At 39.9% G+C, this 14,973-nt stretch overlaps 1 protein-coding gene across 2 annotated transcripts; it reads right to left on the bottom strand.

The window, feature by feature from the left end:
- Nucleotides 1–816: 816 nt before the first annotated feature.
- Nucleotides 817–14,919, bottom strand: QRSL1 (glutaminyl-tRNA amidotransferase subunit QRSL1). 2 transcript variants are annotated; one of them, XM_055809487.1, is made up of 11 exons: nucleotides 14,789–14,919; nucleotides 14,435–14,594; nucleotides 13,187–13,285; nucleotides 11,676–11,772; nucleotides 9,781–9,957; nucleotides 7,321–7,496; nucleotides 7,077–7,189; nucleotides 5,352–5,544; nucleotides 4,843–4,960; nucleotides 1,731–1,936; nucleotides 817–1,244 (listed from the first exon to the last, which is right to left on the bottom strand). In XM_055809487.1, the coding sequence occupies exons 1-11, from the start codon at nucleotides 14,810–14,812 to the stop codon at nucleotides 1,033–1,035; spliced, it is 1,575 nt and encodes a 524-aa protein (XP_055665462.1). In that variant the 5' UTR covers nucleotides 14,813–14,919; the 3' UTR covers nucleotides 817–1,032. The 2 variants fall into 2 exon arrangements, with proteins under 2 accessions (XP_055665462.1, XP_055665463.1); XM_055809488.1 differs by lacking the exon at nucleotides 9,781–9,957.
- Between the last annotated feature and the right edge of the window lie 54 nt (nucleotides 14,920–14,973).

Below are 14,973 nucleotides of genomic sequence, written 5' to 3'. Positions count from 1 at the left end.
AGTTCCCCTTCCCTAGCTGCTTGGGAAACAAAATGAGAATCTGCCTCGCTCCACTTTTTCCATCAGATTTCTCTTAACATCAGGGGAAGTTTTAAGAGAAAGATTGCCATGCACAAGCAGGGATTTTCCTGTGGGACAGAAGTCAGTCCAGAATTAATTTCCAAGGGAAGGAACAATTCTCTGCTTGTTCTCTTCTGTAACACTCTAAGGCCTTTCATGTGTCTCCAGGAATACTCTCCACAGTCCGAATTTTATCACAAACTCTGGGCAAAAGACACAGACCTTTACTTTTAGAAACAGTAAGCGGTGGATGTGACTGCACATCAGAGAGCAGGTATCCCAACATGGATAACCTCACTGACAGCTCTGGTCAGCAAGCTGATGCAAGACAGGATGCGCACAGTGACATGATTAGAGGAAGAAGAAAGTAACTACTCAAGGACTACTAGACATCATCATTCTTACAATGGATGTAACCAGAATAATCTGCACGACGTGTAAACCTGAAGGTTATTTCACCTTCTGCATGAGTTTGCTAGAAGTAGGGATTTACTTATTTTAAAAATTAATTATCTATACAGTTATTCCCTTGTTTCCTTTTGTATATACCTGTTGGTGAACAGATCCTTGATACCTTTGTTCCATTAGAGCTTGTCTGGTTGTTTCCATTACAAAAGTCTACGCTCCAGAAGGAAACCAAGCCCTTTGGCAACTATGCAATTTTCACACAAAAGTTCAGGTTAGTTGTTTAATGGGCCAGATACCTTACACACCCTCTGGGAATGGAAAAAAAAGCAGCTCCACAGGCATAAGATATACAATTTCAACTTGCTGTTTTTAATGTCGGTTAAAAATGGTTCTTAATAACACAGACATGTTTAGTTAATGATTCACTTTGCCTTAATTACACAGTAACAAGCTGTCATGATTCCATCCTAAAATGGATTATTTCTGCAAAAGAGAGTTAACAGCAGGAATATTTTTAGACCAACCCCATAGGTTTCTTGCTTTAGCTGACTAGCAAGTCTCACGTTATGAAAAAGAAGCAGATTTCTGATGCTGAACAACATCGTGGTCGTGCCTCTTTACTACTTCTAGCTGGATCATTGGGAATTTTACTTGTTTTTCAAACCATCTGGCTACAGTGAGAAGCTGCTTCTCCTGGAATGAACGTCCAATGAACTGAAGCCCAACTGGCAAGCCCCTTTCTGAAAGAGCTGTAGGAACATTTATGGCTGGCAGTCCTGAAAGGAAGATACAAATGCAAAGATAATACATTAAACAAATCCAGTTGGAGTAATTTCTGTAGCAATTCTAAGAGAACCAGAAAATAAATTCTGTAGAGGAAAAAAGACTAGTTAAATAACTTGAGTCAATGAACTAAGGATACTGCTAGCTGATCACAAGAAATCAGAGTGATTTAAGGAGCCAGCGTCCTCTGAATAGATAATCAGCTCTCCTTAGAAAAATTACTTTGGTCTCTGGAACTTGAGCAGATTCATCTTACCTGCAGTCCGCACTCAGTTCCAATGTGCCCCACTTTAAAATCTAGTCTTACATTCTAAAGAATTTAATAAATAAACTATCCTTATACCTGGCTATTACTGTGAGACTTACAACACAGGGGTGAAATATCTTGATTTTAAAGAAGAGGTTAAATAGCTGAAGGGAATTGACATTAAAAATGACTAGGCAGGGGAAAACATAGATGAATTCCTGTCCCTACTCACCAGCCATGTTTGCAGCCTGTGTTAGGATGTCATCTTGTGCGCTGCGGGTTCTGTTGTCTTCTTTGATGAATTCCATGTATGGTACTGCATCACTCAGAGTGGTAGGAGTGAGTAAAATATCAACACCGCTCCTGAAAACCTTCACAAAGTCATTGGCAATGAGACGTCTGACTTTCTGTGCTTTAATAAAATAATTCTCATAGTTCCTAGAAAGAAATATGGACATGAGGGCCTGACATTTAATTCCAAAACCACAGAACTTAATTTCTCTAGTTACTGTAGAAAAGACAAGCCCAGTATTCCCTTTGGTTAAAAGCCTAACACTGGTACTTGAGTTTTTGATAAGCCAGGAGCTTAGTCATCAAGCATGGTGTTTATGCTCTCACAGCAATGAAGCTGTTGGAGAAGGAAGAAATGAGGGCACACTGCTGGAGAAAGGTGAAGGGAAAACAAAATCCTAGTTTACAATGATTAACTAAAAAATCAAAACAACAATTTTATGACCATTCTGAAACTGTGTATTGAATTTCACTGCTGGGCAGCACAGCAAAGCCTAGAAACAATACAGAACTCAGGAGGCCTGGAAAATAGGCATTAATCATTTAGGATTCAATCCAGCAAGATACTTACAGCACGTGAAAAAGTCCCACCATCTACAGGGCTCCAAATGGACTTAAAGCTATCCATGTGTTTGTAGCATACTTCTCTGTAGAATACTATAAAGACTTTATCTTTCTTTAACTTTTTTTTCTCATGTAAACATGTGGTCTATGGATTTCTAAACTGTCTTTACACAACTGGGAAGCAGAAACAAATTAGTCAGCTTTATGTCTATTGTTCCTTTTAACTTCATATGCAGAACTGGTAAAAGTGGAATCCTTAAATTCAGAGAAGTTCAGTTTCAAAAGTAATTGCCACCTAAAACCACAGCTATGCTACATGCCAGAGTGTTTGTAGATAAAATGTAGATTAAAACTGCCCAAAAGCCACTTTGTTAGAGCAATCTAAAGTTTTGGTTCTGAAAAACTGCAGTGAAAATAGTTACAATTAATAGACAGCAGATTCAAGTTAAGTCGTCATATCATGAATTTGCCCTTTTTCTACAATAGTTTCTGAAATCATTCTAACTGTTAACTTTAGAAAGTCCCTAAGCACCACATCTACATGTCTTTTAAATGCCTCCAGGGACGGTGACTCAACAACTGCCCGGCGCAGCCTGTTCCAATGCTTGACAACCCTTTCAGTGCAGAATTTTTTCCTAATATCCAATCTAAACCTCCCCTGGCACAACTTGAGGCCATTCCTCTTGTTACTTGGCAGAAGAGACCAACACCCAACCTCCTACAGCCTCCTTTCAGGCAGTTGTATAGAGTGCTAAGATCCCCCTGAGCCTCCTTTTCTCCCGGCTAAACAACCCCAGTTCCCTCAGCTGCTCCTCATAAGACTTTCTCTCTAGACCCTTCCCCAGCCCCGTTGCCCGTCTCTGGACACGCTCCAGCACCTCCACGTCCCTCTTGCAGGGAGGGGCCCAAAACCGAACACAGGATTCAAGGGGCGGCCTCACCAGTGCCCAGTACAGGGGACGGTCACTGCCCCAGTCCTGCTGGCCACGCTGTCTCAGATACAAGCCGGGATGCTGGTGGCCTCCTTGGCCACCTGGGCACACTGCTGGCTCACGTTCAGCTGGCTGCTGACCAGCACCCCCAGGCCCTTTCCCCCAGGCCCTTTCCAGCCACCCTTCCCCCAGCCTGTAGCGCTGCGTGGGGCTGGTGTGACCCAAGGGCAGGACCCGGCACTGAGCCTGGTTGAACCTCATGCAACTGGCCTGGGCCCATCGGTCCAGCCTGCCCAGCTCCCTCTGCAGAGCCTTCCTGCCCTCAGCAGATCAACACTCCCGCCCAACTTGGTGCAGTCTGCAAACCTACTGAGGGTGCACTTGATCCTCTTTTCCAGATCATTCCTAAAGATATTAAACACAACTTCCTGAACAACCACCTAGTTATTTTACAGATTACAAAAGCAAGATAAAAATAATCTGTAAAATGCAACATTTGCAGGAGACACAGATGGCTTTACTATTTATTCTAAGAATGCTTTTCGAACCCTGTGTTCTGTTCTTCAAAAGTAATTTACTGTGGACAAGAACAGGACTCTCCTGTTCAATCTTGATGGAAGCCAATTGTATATTCCTTTACAGAAGAGTGAACTACATGAATTTTAAAGCAGCTTTAGGAAAGCCGATCTGGACAGTTGTAACCAGAAGGAGCACACTTGGCAGGAATATCAGCATTCCATAAAAGCTGGTTGTTTCATACTGACTGATAACATTCCTGTCCCCTAAAGCAACTAGAAGTCATATCTGACGAATACTCCAGCAGACAGAGCTCTTTCTGTAGTGCACTTGCATTAAGACTGATGGCACAATTAATATTTCTGTTAGCATCTGAACAAATTAAGACAGAGAAAACCAGCACTTTTACTACCATAAATTAGGACTGTTGGATAAGGACTGAAAAATAAGGGAAAAAAGGTAAAATTGATCCATGCACCAGCCTCTCTACATGAGCTGGATAAAAACCTGTCTTCTGTAAAGACATCAGTTCAGTACCTTTGCCAGGGCCTTCCTTTCCCTGTATACTGAGGCAAAGAGCTGTAAGTTAATTTAATTGCCGTATCTTCTGTCCTTCTCTAGAAGACCTCACTAGAATGCATCAGTAGTTTTTCTATGCAGTTCTAATGGAATTAACAGCTACAGAACTTTGAAAACTATAGCAGTAATGGCTTCAGTATGATTTCAATGTCATACCATAGGACAGATTTTTCCTTAATTCAACTAATAGGCGCCAATAATACCCTGGTAGGAGGAAAAAAAAAATCACTATGTCGTTTTATTTATTTAATTTAGGAGGCTCACTGGTAAGACTAACGGAAAACATTATCATTCATTACTAGCAGTTCACTAGGTATTATATAGCTAAAGCAATAATAATAAATACAAGTAGCTACTAGTGTAAGGATGAATATTTTTTTCATGTCACGATGAATAATTAATCACCATTTGCTTAAAGAATTGTTAACTTGACAAATTTAAGTTTGAAGATGTTCTGCTTACTGTTTCAACAAGAAATAGTTTCCTGACAGAATTCTTCCTCTCACAACATCATTAAAGCCTTCTCGTCGTGTTGCAGCATACATACTTTCTGTGGACTTGTTCATGTCAGAACGGTGTCCTGAAAAGAAAAAGCACTTTGGAAATTAATACTTTTTGTAATCCTTAAGATTTTACAACATAAGGTAGTGTTATACATAGTAATACAATAAGCCACTGTTTGCTCAGTTTGACATACTACCATTCCAGAACAACAAAGCATATGATTCCTATTTTATTATAGATATATAAACAGATTTTAAGCCCAGACACTCCTGTGTCTAGAAGTGAAATATATTACAGTATGTATTTATTTACTCATTTTTCTTGGACAGCGTTTTTACTTCATTCATCTTGAAGAAAGAACACCAAGCATTCAACCATGAAGAGCATATCTATTATAACTAATACTTTTTAATGGCATCCAGCAACGTCTCTATTGTCCGAGAAAAAAGTTTTTTCAAAGGCCTTACCATATTCCAGTCCATCAAACCTGGCCATATTTGATGCCACTTCTGCTGCGCACAGCACATGATAGCAGACAATTGAGTAACGAGTGTGTGGTAGACTCACTTCAATTACTTTAGCACCTGCACTCTTAAAGAGGTCAGCAGCCTTTGACCAGACAGCCAGAATTTCACTAGAAAGACCTGGTGCATGATATTCCTCAGAGAAAAACAAAAAAGGGAGTGATTTTACATACTGATTTACTTACAATGGCAACCAAAACACAAATACTCCTTGCTAAAAAATACACTGAAACTATCACCTCACCACTATATGATTTAAAGTACTTACTAAAGCTTCTTGCATCTACGAAATATTATTCAATCAAACAGTATTAAATTAACAGGATTCAGTCTTCTTAAGAATACTATGTTCATCTCAGTAGGATCACCCCACATATTGCAGCCCACAGAATTTCAGCAGTTTCTTCCCAAGGAGGAATTGCCCAATTATTTACTTATTTGTCTATTCATGGAAACTGTGATTCACTGCTCTGCAGTTTGTGGGTAGAAACTCTTCAGGTTTAAATCCTAATACTAGGGCTGCTGTGAGTAGGAAAGATAAAAAGATATTAGGGCCACTGCATACCAGTGGCAACTGGCTTGCCTCAGTGAAACAAACCAACCAACCCACCGAAGAACTACAATCAAGGGGTTGGCACAAGACTTAGATAGCTCTTAAACAGGAACATAGCTTAAGTTAAAGATATTCTATTAAAATTTTCTATTTTTGAAGATACTTGCTTGACTTCTAACCCACAGTATCAGGGTCATAATACTGTCTAATTCCTGAGTAGTTATGACCCATGTTTAATATATGCATGTATCTGTTTAAGATAATCTGTAGCAGTAGAGAACAACTGTCCAAAGGATATGAATAATTAACCAATACCACTATTTTAGCTTTATCAACGTCTAAACAATATGCAGCTATTAATTTTCTAGGCATACAATTTTTGCATTTCACAGATCCCGAATAATTGCTCAGTGGACATCTGTTTACCAAATTAAATCTTTTAATATACCTGTTCTAACACAGGTTCAAATACTGAGAATCAAACCAACAAATGTTATTCACATTGTCTCTTTGAAGGCAAAGCATTTACTAAATTAAAGATAGGCTGAAGTCCCAAATGTTGTGCCTAAATTGCAAGTATCCTTACAAACATGATTGAATTGTATACATCAGAAGCCAGATTACAGTTGTCTTTCAATCCTTATCAGAGCTTGGTGAATTACAGCTCCTTCTGCTACTCAACTGCTTTTAAAATTCTGCTTTGTGTTAACACAGTGCCATTTAGTCAAGTATCTCAAAGCACTGCACAAACAATACTAACGTCACTGTGTGAGACGGCACTAAAAGCAACTTGGTTTGAGGTTATACAGGTGACTGATGAAAAAGTAACAGAAGGAACCAAGAACTGAAGTTCCCCATTTGCCTTGGAACTTCCCAGTAGAGCTTCCCACAATAATGACAAAATGTTTCAGATGAAGCATTAGCATGTGCTTGCTATGAATTGCCTGCACAGGCAACAGAGCACATACGGCTCTTTTCCAGGAGCTGCTTTGTACTGTCTTCACTGTTTTAAATCATGAGAGACTACAAGGTGGTGAGCAAGACACAAATATTTTTTTGTTAGGTATCCTATTTGCCATTCCTGTCCACAATTATTGACAGAATTTAAATGTTACCTTTGGAATTCCTATCGAGAGCTTGCTGATGTCAGTCAAATTGGGTAGCTCAAACGGCTTAAAGCTGTCCTGAATTGTGGTAGAGTCTTTAGGATCATGTCCAGCAAGCGAACCTGAAATTTGACATGACATGTAAAGAACAGCAAAATATACACTGGGTATTCTGGGTAGCCAGAATTCAGTTTGGTTTTAGGTAATGTAAACAAAGGTATGCTGTATACAAAGACATATGAAGTAGTAATACCTAACACAACTGCTGCATCATCCACACATCTGGTTAGGATTCCTGGCACATCCATAGAGTTCACTAGGGGAATGAGACCATGGCGAGAAATCAGTCCATATGTTGGCTTTAAACCTACTAGACCACAATGAGCAGCAGGGTTTCGGGTAGATCCTCCTGTGTCTGACCCTAAGGCTCTACGGTTTCAAAAGGATTATCAATTAGTAATTCAGAACTTATCCAAATAATAAAAATTTACAGCTTTAAGATGCACGGATTTAAAAATGCGTGAATTCTTCCAGATTAGAAGTCATAATCACACAGCCTAAATTTCAGTCTGCTCCCTATGTCTGCTATTTTTTATCTGTTCTCTTACTTTTCTTAGTGTCTCTGCACTAGCCATCAGGAAAGCCCAGTTCTCTTCACAAAGCAGAAGTAGACAGGCAGAATTTCAGCCATCTGAACATGGCCCTAAATACCTACTTCTGCCTTCTCTGTTGGTCTGTTCCAGTACTGTGGATTCCAAAAGATACACCTCATGTGATTTAGTGTATGATTTTCAGACATCGCTGTCATAGTCATTCAGCAGCTAATACGCTATGAAGCAGCATCTTTCAATATACAATCAAACAGTGACACAGTACACTTCTTGCCCCTAACAAGAGGGCACACTTTTTGAAGTCTAGGATGTTTTTACTGCTTCCAAACCTACAAAGCATAGCATCAGAACTCCCAGCTTACAGCAGCTTAGGTGCAATTTTAGGGCATTTTTAAAATTTTTTTTTTACTTTTTTTTATTCTTTCACAGGTGAAACCCTGTTCTTTCTAAATTGAAATTTCTATTACAAAAATTGTAATGGAATTGGAAATTCGTATTGCAATGAAATCCACTCTTCTAGTTTTTAATAATTTTAAGTTCAAGCACCATTTAAAAAATAAAACAGCTTTCATCTAAATCTTTGCCAAAAACAAGTTACACTTCAGGAGGAGGTATAACTTTTATTGAAGTGGTTACGTGACTTTTCCCATAGGCATCTGTTTCTGAGATGGCTGAACCAATTCAATTGACTTTGCTGAAGTGGAATTTTTTCAGAGCTTTTGTGTTGATATAAAAGATCCTCAATTTTGTAGCATTTCTGTACATCCAAATTTCAAAGTGAAAAGACAAAGACTGGCAGCATTCCTGATGCCTGAAAGAAACTAATAGAGTGGATATACAATAGGTTATAAGCAATAAAATAGCTGGACAAAAAAACCTCCATGATCTGACAAAGTGCTGAGCAGTGCAAAATGAGAGTTCAGCATGCCCAGCAACATAAGAGAAGGTGCCAGACCCTATCAGGATCAGCCCATTCTGGCTCAGGACAAGGACCAGCAGTCCTTGGGAATGGCTGCATCGAGTTCGTTTTCAACAGTATTAAAATGTTGAGTAAACTACATCTTAGCAAAGGGCAATGAGATGAAGAGAGGTATCATTTAAAAAAATCATAAAATAAACTGGGTCTTGTATATAAAGACATTTTTTTTAAAAAGCTGTAATCAACATTAGCAAAAAATATTTCCACAATAAAATAGACACTTACAATATAGTCAATGGGTAAATGAGAACACAGTAACTAAAAAGCATTCTTAAACACCTTCCAGTTAAGAGCACAACTGAAATCATCTTCTATAAAATGTGTTCCACTATGCAGCTCTAAAAACTGTATAAAATTAAAGGTGTGAAGTTTTAAGGATCAGATTTCTTTTACCAGTTGGATGGGAAGATAATATAGATAACTGATTTGTTAAATAGCATTTTGCTAGTTCATGCAGATAATGATTATTGTAAAAAAAAATAAATCTGCCTTTTTAAAATCACTTTAAAAAAACTCAAACCCCCCCCCCAAAACTAAAACTGTCTTCTAACTTTTTAAAGCAGACAAGTCTGTAAGTATCCGAGTAGTATCTGTGCATCCTTCTGTTAAGTCAGGGATTTGAAAGCTTTCAGATCCCAAATCTCATGTATTACTACATAACTCTGCTATAAAAACAAAGGAGGGGAGGAAAGATTATTATACTGTTACAAATTAAGGGATCTCCTCATTTGCTGAATTACATTTTCAGCATGTATTTGTGTCATGCACTTTCTGAGGAAGATGATGTGTCACAAAACCCATGTTAATTTTAAGAGAGTATGTGGGAATAATAATAAAACTGTCATTCCTTTATTGCCATTATCATTTTAATTCACCCAGCACAAAGTGGTTGTATCAGTATGATGAATAACACTCAAAATTAATAAGCCTAAATTTGTCTACGTGGATTAATCCTGGCTTCATCATATGCCACGAAAAAACTAGGGATGCCGAAATAAATTCTTGCATGCCAGTGCAAATAACCCTCCTGGTTCAAACTAAATTATGAGAAAATTATAAAATTAAAACCTTTCAACATATTTGGAGATATTTAATAAAAAAGCAATTTTTTAAAGCCTCTTACGCAAAACATGTGAAAGATGACACAGCAGCCGCACTGCCTCCTGAGCTCCCTCCTGTTATTACCCAGTTAGACTCTTCGTCCTCAGAATCGGATTTTGGAACAGATTTTTCCTTGTACTGTCTTGAATAACTCCAGGGATTTCTGACTGGTCCAAATACCCCATCTGTACTCCCAGATCTAAGGTAGTCAGACAGGACAAATACAGACACAAGCGACAGATGACACACTGCATTCTCCAAGTTTTTTTTCTTTATCCAATTCCTCATCCTTCATCATAGCAAATTCAATTTCAGCTTAAAGAGACTGCTGTATATAAATCCTTGTGCAGCCAACTTCAACAACGTTACATGGAACTGTAAAGTCTAAAAGATCTTCACAAAGGATCTGAACTCATACCTCTTTCTATCTCCTCTGTGTCTAATTCCACTGAAAAGAACATAATCACAAAAATATAAACCTCATTTAAGCTATGTAACAGTAAACCCGAACATCTGCTTCAAAAGAAACATCTTCTGGTTTCCTAACCCTGCATTTGGAAAAAGCAAAAGATGACCACAGTCTTGCGGAAAACCATGCTGCTAAAGGTGGGGGGGAAAGCCCCACAATAGCAGGAACAAGCACTTCTCTGTAAATAACACACTATTACTCACTCTGTAGCCCTCTCCTGAGGCCACAGGTTGCTGGTTCAGACTGTTACACTGACTTCTCAGAAACTGGTTTCAGTCAGATGCCACCAGAAGCAGGGGTTGGGGGTACCTTCCTTCTTCTTCACAACCTCCACCCCATGTTCCCCCTGACTCCAGGGGGGCAGTGTTATGATAGCCAAAAGATCAGTGGGCAGTTGACACAACAGTTGAAAACTAACCTTATTGAGGCATCATTACTGGATTCACACCCTGATCAAGCACATGGAGCAGCCATGTCGGTGCTCGCATAAGAGACCATGCAAACACACAGACCAGAGGCCAGTAGTGGGATAAGCTTTTGTAGGAGAATCCTGCACTTTAATTAGCTTAGACTAGTTGTAATACTGCATAATCAGCTCTTTCCCAGCTCCTCCTTCAAAGAGTGTCTCTGACACACTATTTACTTTACCCAAAACAATACAGTCAAAGTATTTCCACCCCATCCACATGAATTCCCAGTCAAACCTCTGTCTTCAGTTTAGGTAAAATAAAAACAAAACCAAAACACAACACTTATTGTTTCTCATAGGTAACTAAAGTCTCAGACATTCCTTTCCAGATCCAGCATTTGTGGTGACAAAGATGCCTATCCCTAACTGCCCAGTGCTGTTCCTTGCTATAGGTTGGCTGCCTTCACTGATTTCCTAAAGAATCAATTTGTGAGAGTATTTTCTATCAAGCTCCTGACAAAAAGTCACCAACATTAGCTTAAGCAATTTAAAGTGTTACTTTACATTAGCCTGTTTGCAGCAAGTCAGGGAGCACTCATACAAATTAGTCCAGTGGCTGACCGGCAGAGGTGGTAACTGCCATCAGGAGCATGATAATAATTAACTAAGTGCAAAAACCACCAGTGAGGAGAGAGAAAAAGGCAGCAATTAACTGGTTATGTAACCAATTCTAGTAACAAGCTACTGGATCTGGAAGAAGTCTGCTCCGTCTCAGCCTTCTGCAAAGGCTGTACTGCTTCTTCCCCCTCAAACACAGCTATAGTTGAACATAGTTTTTGCAAAACTCAGCATTTGTATCATTTAGACAACAGTATAAATGCTCAGGGAGAAATTAATGCAACTTTATATGATCTTCATGGGTAAGTATTCATTATTTCCTAACCTCAGAAAAAGACGAGTTAAGGATTACAGGTAAATTGGAACAGATTGTGTGTATTTAATGTGCAATCACACATTAAAAATAATAAGTATCACTCACCCCATTGCAAATTCATCTAGGTTTGTTTTTCCTAAAAGCACAGCTCCCTGATCCATTAATTTCTGAACTACTGTAGCATTGTAAGGAGAAACATAACCTGAAAACAATCACAACAATTATAAGTGAGTGGTGAGATACAGTTGATTTTTACAAGTAGCCACTCTGAACACTTCAAAGTTGTCATTCACAGTGTCAAAGTTTTCCTTCAAAATAACATGAGTAACTTCCAAAATTTAGCAAAAGTCAATCAAATGCTGTTTTGTTTGCAATGCCTTTTTCTTCTCTCCACAACTTAGAACCCAGTAATTCTGGATTATACATATCTCGAGTGTGGAGCTAAGACTTCACATACCCAAGTTACCGGAAGGGTAGCATTCAGCTAATTGGCAGAAACTATCTAAAATTAGAATTGAGAAAGAGCTCCTTTCTGTGAAGTGCTAAACTATCTTGAATTATCTCCTCTTATCATGAGATAAAGGAGCATACGGTTAACCACAGGCTGAAATAGTAACTGGCTATTCTACAGTAAACATGTGCACCGTTGACCACTCAGACCTTACATAAACTAGACTGAGAACCATGACACTCACATGAGATCCTAGGCAGCAACCAGTTCCTTTTGTGAATATTGACAGGGATTTCTGCACCCCCAGCCTCAACAGGAACAAGACATCATCACTCCTAAGTCTCTCAGCCACAACAGTGCAATCAATCACAATGGGTCTGAGAATGTGCTTTACTGAAAAGCATCTCAGGTAATGTAACACTTTTTAAAATGGCAAAGCCATATTTCGTTTCTTCTGCTGTTTAAAAAAAACCACAATCAGATTATGGGTCTGCTAATTTACTTGAGCTATCGCTATCTTCCACAAAACTTTTCAATTTCACTTTGTACAGAACAAAACAGTTACAAGGAATATTTTCTACTTTTGCTTATACCCTGAAAACTTTCTAACACCTTGTAAATGCTCGTGGCGTGTTAAGACAAACAACGAGCTTAGGAAATCTCAAAAAATTTAAAAAGCCTTATAGAACATATTTGTTTATCAGGTACACGGAGAAAATAATTGTTAATGTCTACTCTTCCTACAGCCATATGAAAAAAACACTTAAGTCAACAATTATCAACAGAACAAATAAAAAAAAAAGAAAAAGAAAAAAACCCGTATTTGGATTTTGCTAGACAAGCACTGACTGCTCTCCTGTAGAACTAAAAGTAACATGAAGCAAAATGAGAACTATAGAACAACTATTCTAGTATATAGGCTATAATAAACATCACATTGGTAACAGCATGTAACTATGAATAAAGGAGATAATGTGCTTGTAACAAGAAAAAGATGCATCTGTAATACCAGGATGAGCTTGGCAGAAATTAGACAAACATATTTTCGCATCTCATTTTTTGAAAATATTTAGATTTCTGGAAAACTCCACTCCATAAACCCTCTGAAGAAAGAAGCAAGAGCTCTAAAATCAGATCTGATTTTACTTTAAAAGCTCTACTGTACCTTTTAGCATGTTTGAAGCACATGTTGTCTCAATGCCAGCTGTATTAAAGTTGTCCTTTACTGCAATAGGAATTCCATCTAAAACACCCAGCGGCTGACCTGCATTAGGAATTTTTGCAAAGACAACAGAGATTAAAACAAAGATAGATGTGCAGTCTTATCAATTACACTTTATTTTTTTTGTCCCTTTGGGTGTTTTTGGAAACAAGAATGCTATCCACTTAGTATTTGACGGTTGTCTGTCACATTTTCAAGAACCATCTTCCATTCTAACTAGCATTGAGCATTCTGCCAAACCAGACCAGGCCTCGCAAAGCAGAGCTCTGCAAACCGTGTGTAAGCCTGCAAGACAGGCAGCTGCTTTCATATAGGTTAGCTATCCCAAAGGAGTGCTTACCTTTTCAAAATGTGACCATGTAATGCTTATTTCAGCCATAGGTGCTGCCTAAATCTACTCCATCCCTAGGCTGGGAGCCATAAATTCTGCCTACCTGACATACACAGTAGATACAATCTAAAAAAATTACTGAAGCAGAGAAAATCTTCCCTAAGTGATCGATTATCCACCATCCAGCCAAAAAAAAAAAAAAAAAAAAAAAATTAAATTAAAAGGCCTGTGTCAGGAAACCAAACACTCTGGGTGGCAATTTTCGTAAGCTGCCAGAGGACAGCAAGTGTCACCCAGAAAGGAAAAAAAAACATACCTCGTTAGGTGAAAACTTCCCTTTTCTGGGAAAGCAAAGGAAAATGAGGACAATCAGCCTCTAAATGCTGTAGATAACAGGACTCAATGCTGTTCTGTTCACCAACTAATAACTGTGATTAACAATGTTGTTTTATTTTCATTTGCTTGCTTAATTGAAACCTGATAGGCTCTACCAGGTGTTTGCCTATCCCAGCCAACAGGCCTGCAAAAGGCCACTGCATCTTCCTGATCCTAGGAACTGCTGGCTACCAATTCAAAATAAATTGGGAGAGAAGAGACAACCCACAGCCACGATGTCGTTCAAGAAGCACAGACCGTATTTAATCTGCAGTACCTGGTTTGGTTCAGGTTTTTGCCTCTGATTTTTGACCTGAATATGCTACTGGGTGCCAAGCACACACCATGGGCATGCACCCACGGGAGCCTCAACCCCCTCACCCCCCGGCAGCACACAGCTACCCGGAAAGGAAAATGGGATTCATCTAACACAAAGCGTTCCTCCACGACGCCTTTTTGGGGACTCGTATTAATTACAAACGTACCTCTGCTGTATCTTTTCTCTGATTCTTCAGCCTGCTTCAAAGCTGCTTCTTCCGCCACGGTAATATAAGCGTTCAGAAACTTGGTGCTTTTGATAAGGGAGAGGCACCGCCGGCAGAGCTCCGTCGGACTGACACGTCCTTCCCTCAGCGCTGCCGAAACCTGCAAGCGCATCCCCCCCTGTTAAAGCAGCCAGGTGACAGAGCCCGCTTCGGGCGTCGAGGGGACAAAGCGCCATCCCCGGGCTCCGGGGAGCGGAGACGAGAAGGGACAGACAGACACCCGGCGGGCCCGCTCGCCCCGGCCGCCATACCAGCCCGCGCCGCGGCGGCTCGCCAGCGGCTGGCACCGCTCACCTCGCGGAGAGAGGCGCGCAGCATGGCGTCCCGCTTCCCGCCGCCTCACGCTCGCCGGCCCGCTACGACCCCTCTCCCGGCGCCGCGGCTGGGCGCCGCCATCTTGCCGCAACACCGAGCGGCACCATTGGCAGGGCCGCCAAGAAAGCGGCCGGCCATTGGCTGGGGGTGCCTGCGGGGCGAGG

This window comes from Falco peregrinus, chromosome 7, assembly GCF_023634155.1.
Source record: "Falco peregrinus isolate bFalPer1 chromosome 7, bFalPer1.pri, whole genome shotgun sequence".
Lineage (NCBI taxonomy): Eukaryota > Metazoa > Chordata > Aves > Falconiformes > Falconidae > Falco > Falco peregrinus.
This window is presented reverse-complemented; position numbering and strand designations above follow the sequence as displayed.

Coding starts and splice junctions, on each gene's coding strand:
- QRSL1 (XM_055809487.1), bottom strand. CDS start 14,812: ATGCTGCGCGCCTCTCTCCGCGAG. Junction 14,595..14,788: donor TGCGCGCCTCTCTCCGCGAG/GTGAGCGGTGCC, acceptor ATGCGCTTGCAG/GTTTCGGCAGCGCTGAGGGA. Junction 5,545..7,076: donor TCTCGATAGGAATTCCAAAG/GTAACATTTAAA, acceptor TTTTTCTCTGAG/GAATATCATGCACCAGGTCT.